At 42.8% G+C, this 22,855-nt stretch overlaps 1 protein-coding gene across 2 annotated transcripts in view; it reads right to left on the bottom strand.

Moving 5' to 3' along the window:
• The window catches only part of OLFM3 (olfactomedin 3), a 145,347-nt gene extending 122,844 nt beyond the window's left edge, over positions 1 to 22,503 (bottom strand). For both annotated transcript variants that reach the window (XM_054564763.1, XM_054564765.1), the window contains exon 1: positions 22,317 to 22,503. In XM_054564763.1, the coding sequence (XP_054420738.1) occupies positions 22,317 to 22,385 (69 nt within the window). In that variant the 5' untranslated portion in view covers positions 22,386 to 22,503. The remainder of the gene's footprint in view (positions 1 to 22,316) is intronic.
• Between the last annotated feature and the right edge of the window lie 352 nt (positions 22,504 to 22,855).

Below are 22,855 nucleotides of genomic sequence, written 5' to 3'. Positions count from 1 at the left end.
GAACCCTGGTATCCCAGGCCCACCGGCGCAGGACCCCCTCCCCGTCCCAGTCTCTGCTTTCCCATCTGGGTGGCGGAAGGCTGTCTTGGAGGAGTTTGCGTGGCGCTGTGGCGGCCATCCTTCACGGCATCCTCCACTTCAGCATGCGGGATCATCCCTCCGTCTTTTCTCTGGTACTACATGTCTTCTTCATTAAAGGTTCAGACGCCTGTTGTTTTGGGTTCAAGCATGTCAAGAGGGCCTTTAACTCCTTCTTTGTGTGTTTCCAGTTTCAGAAAGCTCAGTAGCCAGTTGGTTTATTGCTCTCATTTAACACTAGTTTCATGATGATGGAACTGGATTTCACCAAGGTGGCCGGCCATCCTGTGTCATTGTGAGAAGGCTGCATCCCAGAAAGGATGACATATGCCTCTGTGTGATTCTGCATATGTTAAGAATCTTCTATTCCTGTGAGTTGACACCTTCTCTATCTCCATTATATATTTGGCACCAGCTTAAAAGGGCTGGTGACATTTTTTTTTCCACAATGACTTTACTCATACAGAGGAAAATATCACAAAAAATTATGTTCTAAGAGATTTCTAAGTCAGTTGCTTGGAGCTCACAGAACATAGCTTTCATAAAAATAAGGATCCAAGGGGAGCTTAGGTAGTCTCACGAACATGCAGAATTATGTAAAGTCCATGGCATGGCTAGTGTAGAGCACAACCGCAATTCTGGATCTTAGGAGAGTGTCATGGAGTAAAAGAAAGTTAATGAGGTGAAAGAGGACTTCCTTTCTTACTCTCCAGGAAAGAAACTGGTTTTAGAACCCCTCCCTCATCTCCATGTATAGCCCAGGGGCCGTCCACGAGCACCTCCCGGCTGAGTCCTCACGTTCCCCCTCCGTGAGCCACGCTGGTCAAATGGGGCCAGTCGCTGGAGGAGTTCAGCCCGATAGGGAGAATGGGACGCCTGCATGAACTCAAGAGACGTGTGAACAAAAAGCGATCGCTTCTCAACGTTCTTGGAGATCACTGTAGTTTTTAAAGGACGATGATTTTATCTTGATTTTTCTTGATTAGTAGAATTTTAGGAAGGATGTAACAAGGAAGTTGAGTGAAATCAGAAAGAACAGAGACCAGAATTAAAGACAGAACGGGAGCGGTCCTGCTTGAGGGGGCCCCACGGAGCGCTCGCCGCCTTGTTACTGCTTCTCCTGCTTCAAGGTTCACAAACTCGCTGAGACTTTCAGGTGCTCCCGTGGCCACAGTGTAAATGGGTCCCAGGGAGCAGCCTCTGTGGGCCAGGGCCAGGGCTGTCTGGATCGCCATGTCACTTAGCTGGCCTGTAAACTAGGTAAACTGCGTCTCGTAGTCCCTATTCTCCTCACGAAGGCCAAACACAATGACCTGTACAAAGATGTGCTCCATGAAGATTTACAGAGTGGTTACATCATTCATTTCCTTCCTGTCTTAGTCAGACTTCAATAACATGCATCCAATTCTAACATCATAGATGGGATGTTCTATTTCTAGGTCCCACAATCTGAAATTTCATCCCTGAGCATAGATTTTTCTTGGATTTGCCTTCTTATTGATTTTGCCTCCTTTGGGCTGTTGTCTAATTCTCTGCTCCATGGCTAGACTGTGGCTGCGTAGAACCCAGGGAAGGGGCGTCAGTCTCAGAACGATGGTTAAAGAGAAGGAATGGGAGCTCTGAGAAAACACTGGGGCCGGGCCGGAGGAAGCGGTACTTCTAGGTGGAGAATGGAATTAAAGGCGGGGCTTCTTCCCAGCTGGCAGGTCCTTGAGGGCGGGCTGGCGGCTCAGCTGACACCCAGGTTCCCGCAGGTCTGCTCACACACCCAGCAGGCTGGGGGGGCCATTCCGCCATTATCCGCCCCGCTCTATGTATATATACACATACACACATATAATTTATATTATATATGTCTAATATATTCGTCAGTTTACAGTTGTGAGTATATGAAACACAGAGTTTAGTCTATTATTTATTAATTATTGTATTATTTTCCATACAAACTGAAAATGTACTTTTGCCCCACACTGTGTGTGTGTGTGTGTGTGTGTGTGTGTGTGTGTATAGTTTCATTTTAAGATTATTCTTGGTATTTATTTACTTTAGGATCACTGTAAAAAATATTGGCTAGGTTGTTGGGGGGAAAGCTTTCTTACCGCCACCTATCCCTGTTTCCTCCCTTCCTTCCTTCTTCCTTTCTACCCTGCCAGGCTCTGGGATGTCCGTAATGAAGACGGGTCACTGATTTGTGTTTTTAAGATTCTCACTTCTAGCGGGGAGACGAATACATAGTCAGGGAAATTATAGCAAAGTTAGCTTTTGTAATGTTTCCCCAAATAAAAAGGGAGGAAAGGAGCGCCCCCCCCCACTCCCAGTTTCTGCTAGAGGAAGCCTCACACAGAGGAACTCTTGAAGTTGAACCATGAGAAAGGATTCTCGGGCTGAATAACTTGGGGAGGACAGATTCCCATCAGAGCGATGGCTATGCAGGTAAGGGTGAGGCGGCAGGACATAAAATCGTGTTTTGAATTTTAAAGTGCGTTACTGCTAGGCCTACGGTGTGCGGTACCTGAGTGATGGGAGGTGAGCAGCATATAAACAGCCAGGTATGAAGCCCTCTATGTGCATTTTGTTGGGAGATGATGACAATGTTTTGGAGACTTCAGAGTAGGGTTCTGGGATAATTACATTCCAGCCACTGTTGAAAAGATTATATTGAGAATGGTGTTGAGGATGTGCTAAGAAAATAGAGTTTGGGAGACAAGCAGGCATGAAAGAGACAGACAGACAGATACTGACTTACTGCTCCACTTAGTCATACATTCATTGGTTGCTTCCTATATGTGCCCTGACTGGGGATCGAACCCACCACCATGGTATAGTGGGACGATGCTCTAACCACTGAGCTACTCAGCCAGGGCAAGTCTTTTATTATTATTTTTTTCCTCTTTTAGGAAAAATTATTTCCTTGTTGCTAATTAGAGAAGTGCCAGGCCCCTTGCCAAACCTGTGCCGGCTGAACAGCGTTCTGAGTAGTTTACAAAGACACAAAAATTCCAAGATGAAGTTCCAAAAGCTCAGTCGAAGTAAAGCAAAACTTCTACATTCAATTTAAATGCCTGTTGAATTGAATTGGAAAAGTGATTTAGCTGGAGTATATGTCATTGTTTTCAATATTAAGGGGGCCCCAATCAGGCCAGCCTATATTGTAACCTAGAAACACTGGGGAATATTCACGGTGATTCTAGGGTTCAAGAGCAGAGCTGATGGAAAAGCTCAATTTGATCAGATCATTTTTATTTATATTTTCTCATTTATTATAAAGCAAGTTGTTAGGAATATGGATAATATCCCAAAAAGAAATAGAAGACTATCTTTTATGCAGTTTATATGCCAATAGGTTAATAATCTACTTGAGCTTGGCTTTGAGTATTTAGAGTGTACATACATATACGTGCACATATGTGTGTGTACCCCGAAACTTGAAGGTACTTTTTTAAAGTCAGCTTTTGAGTTCATATTTCAGTATCTATTTTTTAAATTGGATTTTTCTCTCTTTGCAGATCTCTAACAGTGTGACATGACTTGAGTTTTTTTTAAGTTCAATTTGCTTCAAGTTCCTGACATTTAATTTCACTGCGCTCACATGTCTCTAGATAGTGATGGTGACGTGGCACCTCCTGTTCCCTGGCAGATTGGTGTTTCTGTCCCGTTAGAGGACAGTCCTGTGCTATTTCCAGAAGGGCATTAGTAACCTCACCTTATGTTGGGAATTGTGCCTTTTTGAATCCCAAATACCCTTACGGTAATGCCATGGGTTTGGCTAGTCTTCTTGCATTTCAGTGGCAAACTCGGAACATTAGCGCATTGATCTTGATAGGCAAAATGCGTTCCTTTTGCTACCTGATGAATATTATTTTCCAGCAGGTTATCTTTACGGGCTGAAACATTTCTTATCTTTCATCGGCTAAGTCTTGAGATTCAACTGCAGGAAGTTGGTCTGGAAAGCACAGCAGAGACGGTCGAATCCGACCTCTGCGATTTGAGATGAAGTCCTGGGGGCCCGAGAGCTCGGTGAGCTGCGTGTCTCGGCGCAGTCCCCTGACCCAGGCTGGGCCGTTGGCGCTGCAGGCCGGGTGAGCCCCCACACTCCTCGGAGGGCACGCTGCGTGTTTCCATGAGCGGAGACTGCACGGACCACAGGCAGGGGGCCCACAGACCCCTCAGCCTCAGTTCCTTCGCCAGTCAGGGACGGGGGAGCTGCCGTGTGTGCTGGGTAACATTCAGATGGAAAGTTAAAGGGACACAACCCGCTGCCACAGTCCCATGGCTGCAAAGTAATTATCAGGCTAAACCCCACCTGTGGGTCTAGTCCATACGTGCAGGAAGCAACCGGTGACTGTGTGAGTGGGTGGAACAGTAAATAGATGGGTCCCTCTGTCTCTCTTTCTCTCTAAAATCAATCAACAAAAAATGATAAAAACAGAGATTTTTAAAATGCATTTGAGCTAATCTGTGCACGGGTGCTTTTGCCTCGTACAAATGACATGCGATGGCCTCTGAATATTAAAGAATTAATAGTAAAAGCATTTTTAAAGCTTTTCTGTTTTTGAAATATCTCATTTTGGCTGTAAATGGGGAAATTCACAAGGTATCTGAAGTAGTGTGCTTTTTCTGGTGGCTTTCTGATTTATAGCCGGTCCTTTTTAGCCAAATATCAAGGTTTCTGAGGGTAAAAATAGCATAGCCCATTTCAGCTAGCAAAATGTCATTTGGAACTGCAAGTGCCCATTGGCACAGAAAAATGCAAACCACTTATTATTGTTTGCAAAACAACAAGTAACACTAAGATTTGATAAGAGAGTGATATTTACATAGAGATGGAAGTTATCAAAAAGAGAGGCCAGAGAGGAACAAGGCAGGTCATTGTACAGAGGGTCCAATCTTCAGATGAAAATATGTAGCAGGTCACAGAAAGCAGTATAATATACAAATACAGAGAGCTAGAAAAGGAGGGAACACAGTGTATTGACAGAGTGAAAGAGTATTAAAAGAAGCGATGTGAGGAAGGGCTTACTGGAGAATTGAGATGCAAACTTTAAGGATTTGATACAAGGTAGCAGAAGCGTAGTCCTAGTTCAGCGGACACTATTAAATTCCAGGGGGCATTTTAAGCTCTTGGAACAATGGATAAGGAGAGGGCAGAAAAGAACAGAAGGTTAAGATAGAAGGCCCCCAAACACTAGGATGCACTACAGTTGATCTGCAATAAGTGATCTGTGTTTGTTTAGCTTGTTCATTAGCCTGGTAAAATAACTTTACCTGATATATAATGAGAGAAGTGCACGTGAGTCTGCCTCATGGTTAGATCTTACGTGAGGGACTCTGACCTGGAGTTATGCGCAGGAGAGTCACAGCATCCAGGGGCACTGTCGCGGCCACCTGGTCCCTGGATGGATGCCCAGGACTGGACAGACCATGACTGATTTTTAGCTGCACCCACGCCTTTCCCATCTTGTCAAAAAGCACCCATGGAGAGGGCTTACATAATTGGTAACCTAAAAAGAGACAATTACACACAGACAAAAATACTAACGCCAACAATAGATTAGCTATCAGGCGATAATTGGTATTAGTGTCTCTATTGATTGTCCCTGTCCTGCTGTGTCCCGGGTGCTCCCAGAAAATATTGCCTCATATGCTCCCACAACAGTCTTATGTTGCCTCTTCCCCTGAGTGTATATAGAAGTAACCCGAGGCTTGCAGGGAAGAGCTATTGCAGTGTATGTCCCTACCTCCTGGACAACCTGATTCGCCATATTGGTATATTTACACAGTCTTCCCTGAATTATTTGCTCTGAACGATACTTGCAACTAAAATCGGGTACTAGTAAACTAGAAATTTTGTTTTCTGGAAATCTCAGTGGCAGTTATATAAACTACATGTATTCACCATTGTCCCCGGGCCAGAATGAACACCTGTTACCGGAATGGAAGCATCTAAAGCATTTGTAATTAGACGCCATTCATTTGGGGGTTTCGGCCAAGGGGTTCCCGCATTCTCCATACCTTTCCTGTAACCGCTGGGGAAAGGTCTCCGGTGGTCAACTGACTGCTTTTATTCTATCCCGGCGTCTTTCACGAATCCTAAGTTCTTTGAGATACTCTATTTTGCTGAAGAGCTGGACCACAGGTAACTGAACTTTAGATCGGTTTGTATTTCTCTTTTCCTTGAACACTTGCTGTGATTCTGGATAAAGGGCAAATGGGGTAGGGTTACAGAATGCATAGAGAAAGGGCACATACTTCCAATGACAATGTCCGGGGGCCCTGAACGGACCATGTGCTTGGCAAAGATTTGCTGAATTCAAAAACATCTCTGAATTGGAAGGGACTTTCGGGGCCAGGAGTCCCATTCTATCCTACTTTACGCAGGAGACCTTTCAGCACCGACCCACAGTGTTCAAGAGATCAGAGATGACCCGGGAGGAAAGCGGAACATACAGAAGTGCCTCTGTTCATCCTCATTTGTTAACCTTTATGGTATTTTGTTGGTATTCTTCTTTTTTTTTGAAAAATAGTTGTGTTCTTGATTTATTTCCGCAGACGTAACCTTTTCTGTTTTGAAGGGTCATTTTTATTTTCTCTCTCTCTCTTTTTTTTTTGTGGTTCTCTAAATATAAAAACGTTCACATCGCTCTTCAAAAGATTATCAAAAGATGCACGACTTGATGAGGAAGGGGCCAGGAGCAGGGAGACAGTTCTGAAAGAAATAACACCTTTTCTTTTTTCATGAGACATCCTGGGAATTGTGTGAAAATGGAGAAGATGCACTGAGTGATGTCACATCACAGAATTAGCACATTAGTTAGGGAGTAGGATGGAGAGCGCAAGCAAGACTTCCTGAACACTGAGTTCCGGAAAAATAAGCTGCCCTTTATTTAGGACTTACTAAATGCCAGGCAATGAACCCGGTGCTTCAAAATATTATCTTATTTAAACTTCACATAGACCCATGAGGGAAGTATTATTTTCCCCTTATATCATTGAGAATGGTGTGATACTAGACAGACATATCTTGCTTCAAGCAAGATAAGGAATTTATTACAATTTCAATCAAGAAATGCTGTTTATTGCAATTGCTCATCATTTGGACCATATGTTAATTGTGACAGAGATTAAAGATGACTTTTTTTTGGGCATCAAAGCTAAAAAGGAAGAAAAGAAACAAGGAAGGAAACAAGCTTTCTCGGCGTAAACTGAATTTTCACGGGAAATTTAAATCACCCATGTTCATTTAATAGACAAGACAATCTGAAAGTCATCCCATCTATTAGAACAATGAGTTCTAATGCTCTCTACTGGGCTTCCCATTTCCAATAAATTTGTAGGACTAACTGAGGTTATTATGTGATTTGGAAATAAGCTGCTTTTAAAAAAGTATATTGTAACTCAAATGCTGTTAACTTGCTTCCATAATTAACATAATTAGTTAACCCGTGGATGCCATGCTTCATGGCATCGCTCAGCGCCACCTCTATTGTGGGGCCTGTTTCATCTGTCCTTTAACCCCGCATCACGGCAGGCCTCTCGCTTCTTTTGACTTTGTTTTCAATCCACATGACATGTTACCGTATGACATACATTTTGCTCATTTGTTTATTGTTTATTTTTAATTAGATTGTGAGAATTTTTATCTTATTAGTCACTGTTAAATCTTTAGATTCCTACTAGTCTTGGGTGCATGGCAGACAGTCTAAAAATACAGGGACAATTTTTCACCCTAAGTCCCTAGCGATGTGGATGTCATGGCATTAATTGGTGATTGGCCCAGGCCACGTAACAGGCATATAATAATCATTCTGCAATCTTCGTTGTAATGTGGCTCTCCATCTTATGTGGTTTGAACTTTTGGGCTCCAATTTTAATATTATGATGGAATTTTATTATTATTTTTTGAATGAATAGAAGAAAGAAGATATATGAGGGAGGGAGGAAAGGAGAAAAAAGGAAAAGGAAAATAAGAAAGGCAAAAAGGAAATTCCTCTCAATTCAAAATGAATACATTTACATCATGAAAAAAACTTGTCAATAAAATTTGAAATCAATATGTAACCTAACTAAAAGTTTTAGGTGCTGTCCAATTTCCGGCCAATTTAAGCAAGCCAGAAGCATCTTGCGACTAGATGAAAATGTAGCAGAAGGTCTTTTATTTGGAGGAAACCATTCCAACAACAAGCTTGTTATCAAAGGATAGCAATAATTTCAATAATCGAGTAATAATGATAATTGCCATGTATGATGGTGACGATGCAATCCACAATACAAAAAATCTTCAATCGGGAGAATAGGGAGGGAGGGCGGGGCCCAGGGGTCTTGCTGATGTTGGTCCAAAAGTGCCGCGCATTCGGTGCGGTGCGGGCGGGTGCAATCGTAAATCACCCATCATGAAATAGGCAAACATGTTGAAAGACTTTTCACAAAAAAATTACTGAAGCCAAAGGCAGCCTCTCATAACAACACCAGCTGGTACACTGATGCAGATGGGTTCCTAGAACACTCACTCACCTAGCGGGGGAAACCTGTACCACAAGGAGCCCACCCTCCAGGGGGTAATTTCATTTTTGGGGGGTCCACCTGATATATAGGATATGATGCATTTATCATATATATAGAACACATACATCCAACTGGTTTTGTTTCTTTGAAGAACTCTAATAACAACTACACTGTGTTTTGTTTATTTCTTCTTGGGTTAAGGTAACTGAAGTCCAGAAACATTTTTAAACCTGGCACAGGTCAAGTCTTGAACCCCTTAGGTAAACATTTTCTTAGCATTTTAAGCCCACCAATAGCTCTCTTTTTCCTCTGCATTGGTTTCTCTTACCTCCTGTGTAATTAGCAATAGAAGGACTCAAGTGATGTGAAAACGCTATCTTACGTCCCCGTGACTTCATGCAGGCTGCTGCCTTTTAATGGAACAGCCCTCCTTCCCTTCACTGCCCAGGGGTCACCCTTTAAGCCACACCTCCTTCAGGAGTGTTCTGTGTGCCCCCCCCAGGTGGGGGGGGCCACCGTCAATTCCGTACTTGTCTCCAGGACAGGCCTCTGCTGCAGGATGCACCCCACGCGCTGCCATGACCAGTGGACCTCTGTGGGGCTCCCAGTAGGAAGCACCAAGGGCTTTTGAGAGGCCAAACTGTACTTTTAAAGAATTCTTTTCTCTCCAGCTCCTAGAATCATGCCAGACATGAGTATTTGTTGACAAATTATTGCTCTATGAATGTCAATAGACTAACACATAATAATTACAGTCATTGAGAATGACCCATTTTTGGACTAATTATTTTCTTCATATTGCAGATCATTGTAAAGCTGAGAACAAATTTCAGTTAAGTAACATTAAATAAGTAAACGCAACAACACAATATTATTTCCCTCTTCTGCACACGAGAGGGCATGGCTCCTGCTCAGAGCTCGTGCAGTCACGAACCATCGCTGTGTTTGACGGTGTTGGCCTTGGGCATCATGCACGGGTTCCCTAAACAAAATCGCTTTAATCTGAAGACATGCCAGTGTCTTTGATGGACCAGATTTGACTGATGAGGAAGAGGGAACCATCACTGCCATTTTCCTGAAGAAATCAAAGCAGCCAATTCATTTGTAGTTTCACTATGGATTGCAAATCCAACATAAACATTTGATATCAAACGCTTTTAAAAGTCCAATGCTGGCCAAAGAAATGAAATGACAACCATTTAATTCTTAGATTGAGGGAGAGATTTTCTGGGCAGACTTTACGTAAGAAAAAAACAAGAAGAACTACTTTGTATCTTACAATTGTCAACTAGGGAACACCATAACCTATCATGCAATTCAATAGAATTATGTGAAATCTAATTTGTCTTCTTTAATAAGCAATTTTTCATTTCTATTTTACCTACCTTACTTTATAATTTTTAAACCTCACTTCAATTTCCATGTATGGCCTAATAAATCTTGATATCCACAAGCACAGACTGTAAATTATTTGGCTGACTTACATTTTGTACTTATTTATGTATTAATTATTAGCATCTAGACTAATCTATTGGTTCTCTTTTGCTGCTATAACAAATGACCATAAACTTAGTGGTTTAAAGTCACACAAGTTTAGTATCTTATAGTTCTGGAGGGCAGAGGTCTGAATAAGTCTTCTGAGATTAAAATCAGCATCAGCAAGGCTGTGTTTCTTTCTGGAGGCTCCAGAGAATCTATTTCCCTGACTTTCCAGCTTCGGGGGGCGCCCACACCCTTGGCTTCAGGCCCCTCCGCTTCCGTGATCTCCCTTCCTCTTCTGGCTCTGAGTGTCCAGCCTTTGTTTTCTGAGGGATGATGATGATGATGATGATGATGATGATGATGATGATGATGATGATACAGAGGGCCCATCAGGAAATTCAGAACAATCTTCCTGTCTCAGGATTCTTAATTTAACCACATCTACAAATTCCCTTTGGCCATGAAAGGCAACATAGTCGCAGGTTGTGGGGATTACAATGGGAACATCATTGGAGTGATATTCTGTCTACCATGGTCTATATACTTTTTTCCTCACGATATTTAGCCAAAGAAAGAATAATGAATCAATAGTAGAAAATAGCTGGAAATTGTAACTCATTTAAAAAGTAACTTTCTAATAATTGTTTTCAGTTAAAAACAACCCAATCCCTCAAATCCTGTGCTTTTCCCCAATATTAGAAACATGGACAGAAGCTCACTAACTATCCATCATCAGCTGTGTTGTAGTGGAAAAGCTTGCCTTTGTGCACACTTAAGTTAGATGGTCTCCCAGTTCTTGCATCTCTAAGAGTCTCTTTTGTTTTAACTGTTGTCAGACAAAGACAGAAACATGCCATTCACTTATTTATTTCTCATTAATCTTTCAAAGCTAATAAAAGGGAAGGATACAAAATAAATGTTAAATATGCTGTAATGCTAAAAATATGAAATAAACATATATATTTTACATGTATTTCTTGTGTTTCTATATGTACATATATTTAGAGAGGGAGAGAAATGAATTTCTATGATTTTCTAGATGACATTAAATTTGATTATCACCAGTAAAGTAAAAGAAGCCAAAATTTCACCTTTAACTGAACTAATTGGGGGTCTAAGAGCAGAAGGAAGGTGGATGGACGAGTGATGAATTACATGCATAAGAGATAAAGGTGCCCTCTTTTACGGTGACCTACGTGAACGACATTTGGTTCACCGTCTTCAGCTTGTACATGAGGGCATGGAAGTCAAGGAAGATTTTCGTGAGCTGCGCAAAGCCACACAGCTGGACAGCTGAAGAGCTGATGTCAAGGCGGGCCCGTTTCATTCCTAATTTAGTGTCTGCCACAACATCGGCTCTCCGATTTCCTCACGGTTGCACGTTTTGCTCTGATTTGGTATTGTTTCTCTCTTTCTTTATCTTCATCATATATGTTAAATGAATATTAATTGGGTTGAGTCCCTTGCATGGTATCTCCCCCGAAAGCAGCGATTACATACAAATGGACAATGCAGTCATGTTTTTATGGCCTCTCCACGTACGAAATTAAGATACAAGTCAAGTAAGGAAAAGGAACTTTTTAATGCTTCTATGCCTTTTTGTTCCTTTTATTTCTTCTTAGTAAGAGACATTAAAGATTAGTTGAACTAATTTAGAGACCTTGTTCTAAAAGTGAAAGCCAACAATTAGTAACAGAAAGGTAACTGGTCTCAGACTAATGAATACAGTGAGTGTGTGTGTGTGTGTGTGTGTGTGTGTGTGTGTGGTGTTGGTAGGGAGAATAAACTTTACTCGAAATGCTTAAACACACATTGACAAATGTGGGCTTCCTCTCTAAAAACTTCAATCCATCCATAATGTGTAAGCACCTATCTCCCCTCAACCTTTATTTTTTTTTTACTACATTTGAATGTGTTCACCTCCCTGATACATGTAAGTTTATCTGTAATTTCATCATTTCTTAAAGTATTATTCCAATTTTACTTTAGGACAAATATATGGACTTGGAACCTTTTCTCACTTTGACTGACAGGGGGTCGTGATGCTTTGCTGCCAATGAGACACACTCCGAGTACTTTTACTCCATCCCCTTGATTCCTACTCCTAACTCCCTCATGCCCAGGTCTGAGTTGGCACGAGCTTCAAACTCTCCATACATCTCCTGCTGCCTGTCCCCAGAGTGCTTTAAGGTAGATGACCATCAGACTAGGATCACTTTATTTTCTGATTTTGTCTAGCATTCAACTTGTTGTCAAGCGTAGAATATATGTGTAGCATGATATAAATAATAAATAATGAGCCTAATAAAAGGTCCTTAGTGGGCCTTGAGCTGAACAATATTTCAACTTGTTCAGTACAAGAGTGATATGCACTAAGAGGCAATCACTGGGCCACAAAACACACGTAGGTGTAAAAATACCCATTGTCGGTGCCCATTTGGATAGACAATCCCCAACAGCCACAGACGCAGATCATTCCCAGGATTGATGGCGCCCTTCTACAGCAGCATTTTATCAGCGACGCCTTGGTGCTGGTGCATCGGCATTTCCAGCAGCGATGCTCCGTTTGAAGCAATCCTGACATCTGGAATTGCTCCCTCTAGTCATGCTATTTCATCATCACGGGATAATGCTTCTTAATCACCTTCAACTTAGTTTGAAAACTAAGAAGGATTGTCTATGCAATTTGTGCCCTCTCTCTGGGGTTACCTCTGTAGCTGTTTCCTTGTGCTGCTCACACAGGGTTGTTGCTGACACTTCTTTTCGGGGCATTTTGAAATACAAAGTTAATCATGAAAATTTTGAATTTCTGGTTGTACGTAGAAGTTATAATTTAGATAAATCTAACATCATGACACCTGTTATTTGCTCTTAGTTATTGGATGTTATTCTGTAAGATGGTGGTGTGCTTATATGGTAATGTAGTACAACCATAGAACCAATATTGCCTTTTTATGTGGTGCTAGTATAAGAATATATAGTAAGAGGATAATTTCAATGGAATATTTTGCATCCTAAAAGGAACAACTCAGCCCTTAAAAAGAGATAAATACAGATAATATACTAATTTTTCAAATAAGACAAGATATCACATCAAATAAAGGCTATTAAAAAAAGTACACATTAATAAAATATTAATACTTACAAAGCCATGTAAATAAAATGGATACATAGGTACAGCAAAAAATATGAGGGTATACTAACGTTGCCACAGAGTGACATGAAAATACAACATGTAATTCACAAGGGTATAAGGTTCTAGCATCCTCCTAGAGAGTTACCAATGTTGACAACAGCACTGAGATGGTGGGGTAAGACACGAAATTAATCAACAACTTAAGAAGACATAATCTCGCAGCATTCTTCAAGATAAATGGCCCAAGATACGCCTTTTAAGTCCTTGACACCAAGGTTCTTAAAATCCATCTCACTTTCCTTCCCTCGATATGTTATCTGACTGAAGCCTGGACCAAAACCACAGCTTATATTCATGCGTCATTCAACTCAGGGTTGTAGGTTTCTTAGATGGTTTCGACTTACTTATTTTCTTCATCTATTCATCTGTTCATTCAACATTACTTGTTAAGAATCTCACGTGAACAGACACTGCACCAGTTGCTAGGTAAGAGAGAATAAGATAATGAGCAAGACCCAGAGCCTGCCCTCAGCTACATGCCAAACTAGTAGGGGAGACATAATATAAGGAATAGCTGATTAAAAATAATAAAGGGGTAAGTAAAATAAGATTGAGTGGAAGTAGAGTATTTTGCAAATATGGGGGAACAAGAAATCCAGTTCCATCTGTGTTCATCAAACACCTGTTCTGTGTCAGACACAGTGCAGAGGCTGTCGCTATAAAGATAAATAGAACACGATTCTTTCCTTGTAGGCGTTCTTAGTTGACCATGATTGCCTCCTCTTGGGATGTGAGGAGGGTCAGAAAAGGATATATGGAAGCAGCGACATTGGAGACGCATCTTAAAATATAGGCACAAGTCTGACATACGGAGAAGAGGGGAAGGGCTTTCCGGGGAGAGGCCAAGGGTTGAACACAGCAGCACCTGTGATGCTCTTCCCGAACTTATTTTCATGCTTCTGAAAGCTTGGTATGAGGATAGCAGAAGGCACAGCTTTGACCCATGTTTTATATCACCTTGTTTTAAAGCACAAAAGATCCATGTTCTTAGAAAACTCTATTTTTAATAGTTTCAACAACATTTTTGAGTATTTTTATTAGCAAAATGATTGGCACTATCATGGAGATGATCATAAGCTATTCCTGCCTCTTGGACACCAGCCCCCCAAATCATAGTGAGTAACAAAAATAAGGTAACCCTCACTTTAGTGTGACTGGCATTTTTGAAATAATACATTCCTTCAATATTAGTTGTTCATGGGTAGGGCCTCTCCTAGATATTATACAGTGCTCTCACCTATTTTTTATCCTTCATATTATTTACACAGGTTGAACTCAGGGAAGAAAGAATCAATTCATAAGTGACTCAGGTGGACAAGCTTTTGGATAAGTGACATCTGAAGAAACTTTTACTAAGAGGCTAAAAAGGGTCAGGTCTTTTCAAGCACTTTGCTGAACGCTTTGTTGAGAAGAGCAGGAGAACCAGCAGAGGGATGGAAAAAGCAACCCAAGCGAAATTATGTTCACAGAAGTGGCCGTTTTTCCATAGTCGCTGCGGTCCTAATGTTTGTGCCCCTGCCTGTCCCCCACTCCGAAGGTGTATGTTAATATCCTAATCCCCAGTGTGATGTTATGAGGAGATGGAGCCTTCGGAAGGCCATTAAGTCAGGAGAGTGCCGCTCTCATAAGTGATTAGTGCTCTTTTATATAAAAGAGATCCCGCAGAGCTTCCTAGTCCCTGCTGCTGTGTGAGGACGGTGTGACGAGGCGCCAGCTGTGAATCAGGAAGAGGACCTGCACCAAATCTCACCTGGTGCCTCGACCTTGGACTTCCCAGACTCCAGCACTGCCGTCAGTAGGTATCTGTTGTTAACAAACTACCCAGTCTGAAAGAACTAAGACCATGACCTTCTGCCATGAACACTTTTAAATTATTTTGAGAAAATCTCATTTGAAAATGTCTTTCCTTTATATTTTTAAGTCTTAGTGAGGATTGAAACCACTCTATCACAGATGTCCTTTGGAAAGACACAAAAAGCCTGCACCCTGCATGCGGTCAGAAAAGTAGCTTAATCCATTGGTAGATTCTTTGTTCAGAGACATCCCATCCATCCTATCTGTGATCCGCTTGCCATGATTAGATGAAAATCTCTTTTCTTGATGTGGTTTGGCTCCATTATGATGGAACCGTCCCCATGTCTTATATTTCTTTCAAACAAATTTGGAAGAGGTGCCTTTTTAGATGTAAGTGTGTGATGTAAAATTTTAAGGTGGCAGGTTGAAATTGGAGCTCTGACCGAAACTGTGGGCTGGTGCTGTGAAGCCTTGCTGATAATTTTATAGGACACTTATCTGAAAGCTGAGAAGAAGGAACAGCAAGATATCATGACCTTAATGTACAGTACACAACAGATTTGAAGTTGCTTGTAGGGTGAGTGCTGTTAGTAGAATATTTATGTAGAACCTTATGCTTTACCATGGATTCATATATGTTATATTAATATCATCAGTAACTGCATAAATTCCATTGCTATTCCACCTATTCCATAGTTAATATAAAATGAAATTCAGAGAGATTGTTTTCCTTACTGAAAAGTTGAATAGTTAGGATTAGAAACAGTTTAAGACTTCATGCCCATCCCCCCTTTTACATCGCTATTAGTCGGGAATGCAACTTTAAAATTCACATTTGAAAACTGTCGTGATAACGTTAGCTTCATAAAAACATCCTTCAAGGTTTTTAATTGAGCAGTAGCATAGACTGAGTAGGTGGTTGATCAGCTTCAACATCTCATTTTGGATTTAAACCTGGGGTCCAGGGAGTGAATGTTTAAATAGCTATCAATGTCACCTTCATGTCTGAACACCACTGTGAAATAATTTGCTCATGTGTGTGCACCCGCTTCCCTCAGCTCGAGTGCACAGGTAATCCCAAGTCTCACCCAACCCCCGAGACGGCTTCTCTGTCTTCTCTGTTAATTGCATGACTGCCAATTTTTTACAGGAAAATACTTAAAAGCAGACTTAAATACTTAAGTAAATCAAATGCCAAGTCTTGCCTCCTATGCGGCAGCATTCTCCTCGTTTTTTCCCCTTTATATGTGTTGTCATTACAAAAAAAAATTGAGGTTTTTCTAGTAATTGCCAGGCTAAAATCCTTAAGGAAGCTGCTTCTTGGGAAGAGTCAGTGATGAATATGCCAGACCTTTTATAAGTAGTCTTCCCCAATACCTCCTGTGTCTCTTCTGTACCCCAGCAATTCCTTTTGTATGAAGAAATAGCTTTGCCCTAGAGATTTTTTTTTTCACCAAATAAAACACAGAGCCTGAAGCAGGAAACACATTGGATTTCAGACCCGCCCCCCCCGCCGTCCCCCCCCCCACCCCCTCGGCCCAACTGATAAGCTATCCTGTCAGTGGAGCCATGTTTGGTGGGCAAACAGCTAGAAGGCTGAGCACAGGGACCATGAACGTGGGGACAGGCGGGAAGGGGAGGGTGAGCCGTGAGGAAGGAGCTGAAAACTGGATAATATCACCTGGGCAGGCTGATGGCCGCATCTCCCAAAGTTTGTCCTCTTACAAATGCGAGCCCGCGGAAGGATTTGCAAATCTTCTATGAATGACCAAATGTTAAAGAGAGTATCATCGTCTGGTTGGGCTGCGATGACAAAATACCCCAGACTGGGTGGCTTACACACAGATATTTACTTCTCACTCTGCTGGAGGCCAGAAGTTCACCATCAGGGTGCCGGCATGGCCGGGGGAGGGCCCTCTGCCGGGTCCCGGGCTTCTCCTCGCATCCTCCTGCGGCGGCAGGGCTGAGCGAGCTCTCTGGGGCCTCTTATACCGGGGCACTGGTCCCACTGATGAGGGCTCCATCCTCGGGACCTAACTGCCCCCAGAGACCCCAATCTCAATACCATCACCTTGGACATTAGACATTAGGGCAACATATGGATTGTGGCAGATGGAGGGCGCAGGCCTGTAGACCACAGCACAGGGTCAGCCATTCTACAGCCGGACAAGAAGTCCTCAGAACATGCAGACCCCCCGTGTTACAGGTGAGGGCGCTGCGAACACGCCTTCCCCAAAGTCTTCCTTAGATATGTCACATTGGTGGCATGAGAAATGAGGGGCCCTGAATGCTGTCCTCTGTGTTCCTCTTGTCCTGCTTTGCCGCTCCACAGAGCAGCAACGGACTGTCTCAACAGTCTTTTTCTTACTGACTTTATTGGGGTGACATTGGTTAATAGAGTTATATAGGTTTCCGGTGTACAATTCTATAACACATCGTCTGTATATTATATTGGGTGTTCCCCACCCCAAGCCAAGTCTCCTGCCATCACCGTTTGTCCTCGTTTACCTTCTCCTGCCTCCCCCACCCGCTTCCCATCTGGGCACCACATCACCACACTGTCGTCCGTGTCTAGGAGGTTTGGGTTTGTTTTCTTCCTTTTCCCTTTTTCACCCAGTCCCCCAACACGCCTGCTCTCTGACAGCTCTCAGGCTGTTCTCTGAATCTATGAGTCTATTTTGTTTGTTAGTTTAAAGGGAATAGTTGCAAAGTACAGGGCGCAGTGATTTTTTAAAAGATAAAGGAAAGCAGTACAATTTTAACCTTTTCACGTTGCCAAGAGAAAGAGTGAGAAAAATATTTTCTGCAAAATAAAAATGTAATTGGGTTCAAGGAAGGCGGGATACAACAAGGGTAGGAAAGTCATTGCTCTTTCGAAACATGGATGGGCTGCCTCGAACTTCTCGCTTCCCGCCGTGTCAGGGCTCGCCGTGCGGAGCCACGGGCCCTGGCCAGGCGCCACCGACCTGCATTTGCTGTTCTAATTTGAGTGGCTCCTGCTGTAGAGAAGATGTCTCTGGTATCCAGCGGATACAGAGACGATAGATTACTTACGGTGTATGTGAAAGCAGAGTGAAACCAACCTCAGTTTATTTCTCTTCCTGTTTTTGCTTTTTGTCCATTTCATTTAAAAATTGCAAGAATTTTAACCAATTTACGTCCAAAAGCTACCTCGAGCCCGTTTCAGTCTTTGATGGCTTTCCTTCACAATACTAAAACACAAAGTCACTTAGGCATGATGTGTTAGGCTGAGAAGCCTTTAGCAGTATAATTATTGAAATTCTCTTCGTTGCTCTCATGTTTCTATGGCTTGAAAGCAACTGTCTCATTTAAGGCGAGTTCTAAGTGGCTGGGTTCTCTTGGACAGAAAGAATAGTCTGGTGCCGAAGATTATTGCTGAATCATTGTTACACTTCAGGTCTGTCGTGTGAGCAGCACCGTGGTAACAATTCTTCAGCATATTTCTAGGTAAGGAGAGAGTGCTTTCTCAATCCGAGCGTGCTAGGGCATCTTGCAATGTACTTATCACACAAGTAGGACCTCTTTCAAGTTCACAGTCACCGTCAGGTGCCACGGGGGCCATGCCACCTCGTTTAACTGTTACTCAAGTGTCTGACTCGAGTGTAAACATTCTGTTCAAAAGCTGCACGGCCTCATTTATATCCTCCTCCCTTCTCAATCCAGCAGTGCAGAGCAGAGAAATGCAGGGTTCCGATGCACAGCAATTGCTACTTTGTTATTCCATTCAAAAAATGGTCTGCTAAAAATCTTGTAAAAGAAAAGGGTTCACTTTCGTACTATCAAGGTCATTACTGAACTCAGTTCCTTCCGTTTAGAAGCACAGAGATGCCCTCTAGCAGCCGGCCCCAGGAATGCCCTCCATGGAGAAGGTTCTTCTCTCTAACACAGAGCAATAATTGCATTTCTACAAGGTTTCTGTTTTTAAAAAAACTTACTGAATGAATGATGATTTGGCATATTGCCTATACTTCAGACACTCCATTACAGATGAAATTAATTAATATCTCTTAAAATAGGCAAAGTGATATACCCATGAGTTCTAAATGGAACTGGAAACTTGTTAATAAGATTTTAATTAAGGAAACATAATTCTCATAATTTTCCTGAGAGGAAAATTGATAATCTGTCTCTATAAAAATACAAATAATTAGTGGTGAATTGCTTTCCTTTGCTGAAAGAAAATACTGATCTTGCTAATTTTCTGATGTATGAAATGACAGAAAAGAAAGAAGTACATGCTGAAAGTAAGTTCATTTTATCAATATAGAAGCATGGGCCTTTTTTTTTTTTTTTTAACAATTTAAAGATAAAACTGGGTTTCAAGTAACTTGTCTTACCATAAGGTGGCGATACTTAAGCACTTTATAAAATGTCATGCAAGATCTACAAGTTTCAATCTTAAGGAAAAATGATCACAAATGTAAATATTACATAGTGTTCTATGAAATGGAATTGGTCTTGTTAGAAAGATTTTTTGTTTTCAGGTAAATTAATATACAATATACACTCTCTAAGATTTAGATTTATAATATTTGGTATATGTGTCAATCCTATACCTGAAAAAAAAATTTATTCAATTTTAAGAGCCCTCCTGTTTTGCCAGTATATTCATGTATGATTAGACATATGCTTACTGTAAACACAAAGCGTAATAACATAGAAGACTTACTGAAATGAATTTATTTTAAAATGTTATTATGAAATATATCAGTTCTAATGTATTAATGACAATCAGCTGTTTAAACTTAGTGTACACTCAAGTGTTATCACTTAACTATTACTCATTTGTCCCAAAATTGTGGTCTCATGCGGTAATCTATTATGGGATTTTTAATTTCAGTGTTGCTGAACATAATTTGCAGTATGAATGCTAATTTTATTAAGTAAACCCTTAAGTAGTGTGTACAATAATAAAAGTTGAGAAAATTCTAGTTTATAATAACCTAACTGGCCATCTGAGAATTGAATGGTGCCATTGTGATGGCGGACAGGGGGACAGAGTGTGGTGACCAACACTAGTTTGATTAAACATACAAAAAAAGGAGCTTTTATTTACTTTCTAAGCAACATTTTGTCTCCTGGTCCAAAAACTTTTTATAGCATCGAAAACACTTGCTTTGAACATTTTAAGATTCTCTCTAATGCCACACGTGGCGTGGAACAAATGGCCGTCTTCTCGTCTTTGCACACTGTGTCCAGTGTCCACAGCTGAGAAAGGACAGTTTGAAAGTTCGTGTGTGTGCCTCTCTTCCCTGAACGTCTCAGCTCCACACAGCCACCGCGAAGCCTCAGGAAAGTTTCATACTGCTGAATACCCAGAGATAAATTTATCAATACTAGAGAAGATCGAATTGGCTAAAACTGGGTCGTTTATTTGGAGCACCTATCTCAATATTTAACAGAACCTCTTTTTTGTATACATACATTTAATTTGGGAAGGAACAGTGCAAGGAGCGAAGATATTTATGCACTGACGATATCAGACAAACCACAATGCAGTTGTTAGTAAAGCTGTCCAGTTCCCGAATTCATTTTGAAGAATGACAAAACTCACATTAAGTCGAGAGTTGTTTTTTTTTTCCTGCAGTAACTCAGCAATTAGGTTTGTTTTTAAAAAATGTTGTACCAAAAATATTACAAATGAGGTGCATGATGGAATTTGTTTAAAAGTTTTAACCAACGTAATGTAATAATTGTGGCAGCAGAATGTGTACTATAGACCAAGAGGCAAGAAGAAACATAAGATTTAGAAAATAGAACACCAGAAACAACACCTCGATGTAAAATGCTGTAAGGCTGTCTCTTAGTATGTAAAATGTCCTATTAAGATCATCAGGGTGACATTCACACTGAAGATTTCAGTGGCAATATCAGCATGACCGCAACGTTAAAATAAAATGATTTTATTCCCATCAGGTCTCTCGAAACATGAAAAGTGCCCAGGAATAATTACGAACCTGTATGATGTGAGTCTAAGTTTTCACTATATACTGTACGAGGCCTAGAAATATTCAGTCAGCTACAGTATTAGATGGAGCTTGGTTACACCTTAATTAGTTCTATTCAGTTTTGAAAGGAAACTTAATTCCTCTCCACCGCTGAGATGATGTAAAGCTTTAAAAATAACTTCACAATATTCCAAAACACAGCTTTAAATGGTTTTGTAACCGCGCACCATTTTTTTTTCCCCCTGCCGTGTCAAATTGCTCTTGACCGGTCAAGTAAGTAACATCATTTTTAAAAATGGTCACTCTTAACTCTTTGCACGAGCGAGACGCCTTCCGGCTCATTCCGGATAACCGAGGTTTTCGCACAGTGCTGAAGCTCTCGCACGATTCCCCTTTATCATCAAGACTTTCCTCCCGCACCGCCGCCGACAACACTTCCCCCGATTCTCCTGCCTTTTTAGAGAAAGAGCTCGGCGGGCGCTTGCGTTGCCGGGGCTGGATCCCTCTCGGAGTTCAGCAGCTCCGCGACCCCGCGCCCTCGCGAGGGCCCTGCCGGTTCCGAGGGCTCTCAGCTCCTGCTGCTCAGCACTGGCAACGAGAACTTCCCCAGCGCCGCCTCATTTCCTTCGTGGAAAGAAAGAAGCCAAGAAACACAAGCCCCTTTCAGCAGCCTCCCGCCGCCTCTCAGCTGTGGCGGAGGGGATGGCCCTGCCTCCCTGCCGTGTGTGTCACCAGCAGCATCCCCAATGTTTTGGACACAAACCGCAGCACGTCTGCCATGGGAGTATTCCCCACCGGGGTCCGCGGGCGCGCGGGGGCGGGGGGAGGTTGGTGTAGGGAAGGAAAAAAAAAAACCCCAAAAAACAAACCCAAAACGCTCCTCTGCTTTCAACAAAGAATCGGCTCACCATCTCCTAACCCATGTTTACAAATCGCATTGTTTCAGCCGCGAACTCCTGGGCGTTATTACCCGAGCGACTCCAGAAGAGCCCATTAAGCACTTGGCCCCAGAAAGAGCCCTGGTCCCCGGAGAGCCGCATCGCCCGCTGCCCCTGCACCTTATTACACTCGCGGCCGGCCCCCCGCCCCCCACCCCGGGACGCTGCCTCGAGGAGCTAGTCCTCCGCGAGGTAGTTCACCTTGTTATCTCCAAGGAGTGCGAATACGCCAGGCATCACACGACAGCCTGGACAGGCGTCTCCCGGGCCGTCCGGGAGGTCTATTTGTTTGCCTTTCTGGCCGGTCTGTCTCCTGGGGCACCCGGCTTCAAACAAGAGTTAAAACACTGCCCATACCTTGGAAGGGTCTAACCCGGCCAGCAGAGCCAGCAGCAGCAGATTGAGTAGCTTGGACGTCGCCTGCATCCTGATCCGGGTTTGTGCCCCCTCTTCACTCTCTTTTATGTGGCCACTCCAGTGTCACTGCGGAGACCTTCCCCTCGCCAGCCAGTCGCACTTTCTGCCCGCCAGCCGGAGCGGAGCGGAGCGGAGCCGGAGGCGGCGGCGGGAGCAGCAGCCGCGGCAGCCGCCCTGGGGGGCGATCATTCCGCAGGCATCTCGGAGCGCGCGGAGCGGGAGTCCGCGCCGGGGCGCCGGCGCGCGCGCGGGGCGGGCTGCGGCGGGCGCTGGCCGAGGTGCTGAAGCGCCTGCGACCTGCGCGCCCCGGTCCACGCTCTCTCCCGCGGCTGCAGGGCCCGGCCACCTCAAAAGTTTTGACCCGGGGAACGGGTAAAGGGAGTGAGCGCTGAGAGAGGTGTGGAGACCTGGACAACGGATATGACATCACTACAGCTCCTGGGGGCTTGGGGGGGATATTTTGCGGGGAATTTGTTAAC

The sequence above is a fragment of the Pteronotus mesoamericanus genome, unplaced genomic scaffold (genome assembly GCF_021234165.1).
Source record: "Pteronotus mesoamericanus isolate MK-2021 breed Mesoamerican mustached bat unplaced genomic scaffold, CSHL_Meso_final scaffold_99, whole genome shotgun sequence".
NCBI lineage: Eukaryota > Metazoa > Chordata > Mammalia > Chiroptera > Mormoopidae > Pteronotus > Pteronotus mesoamericanus.
Note: the sequence above shows the minus strand (reverse complement) of the source record. Positions and strands in the feature narration are given on the sequence as shown.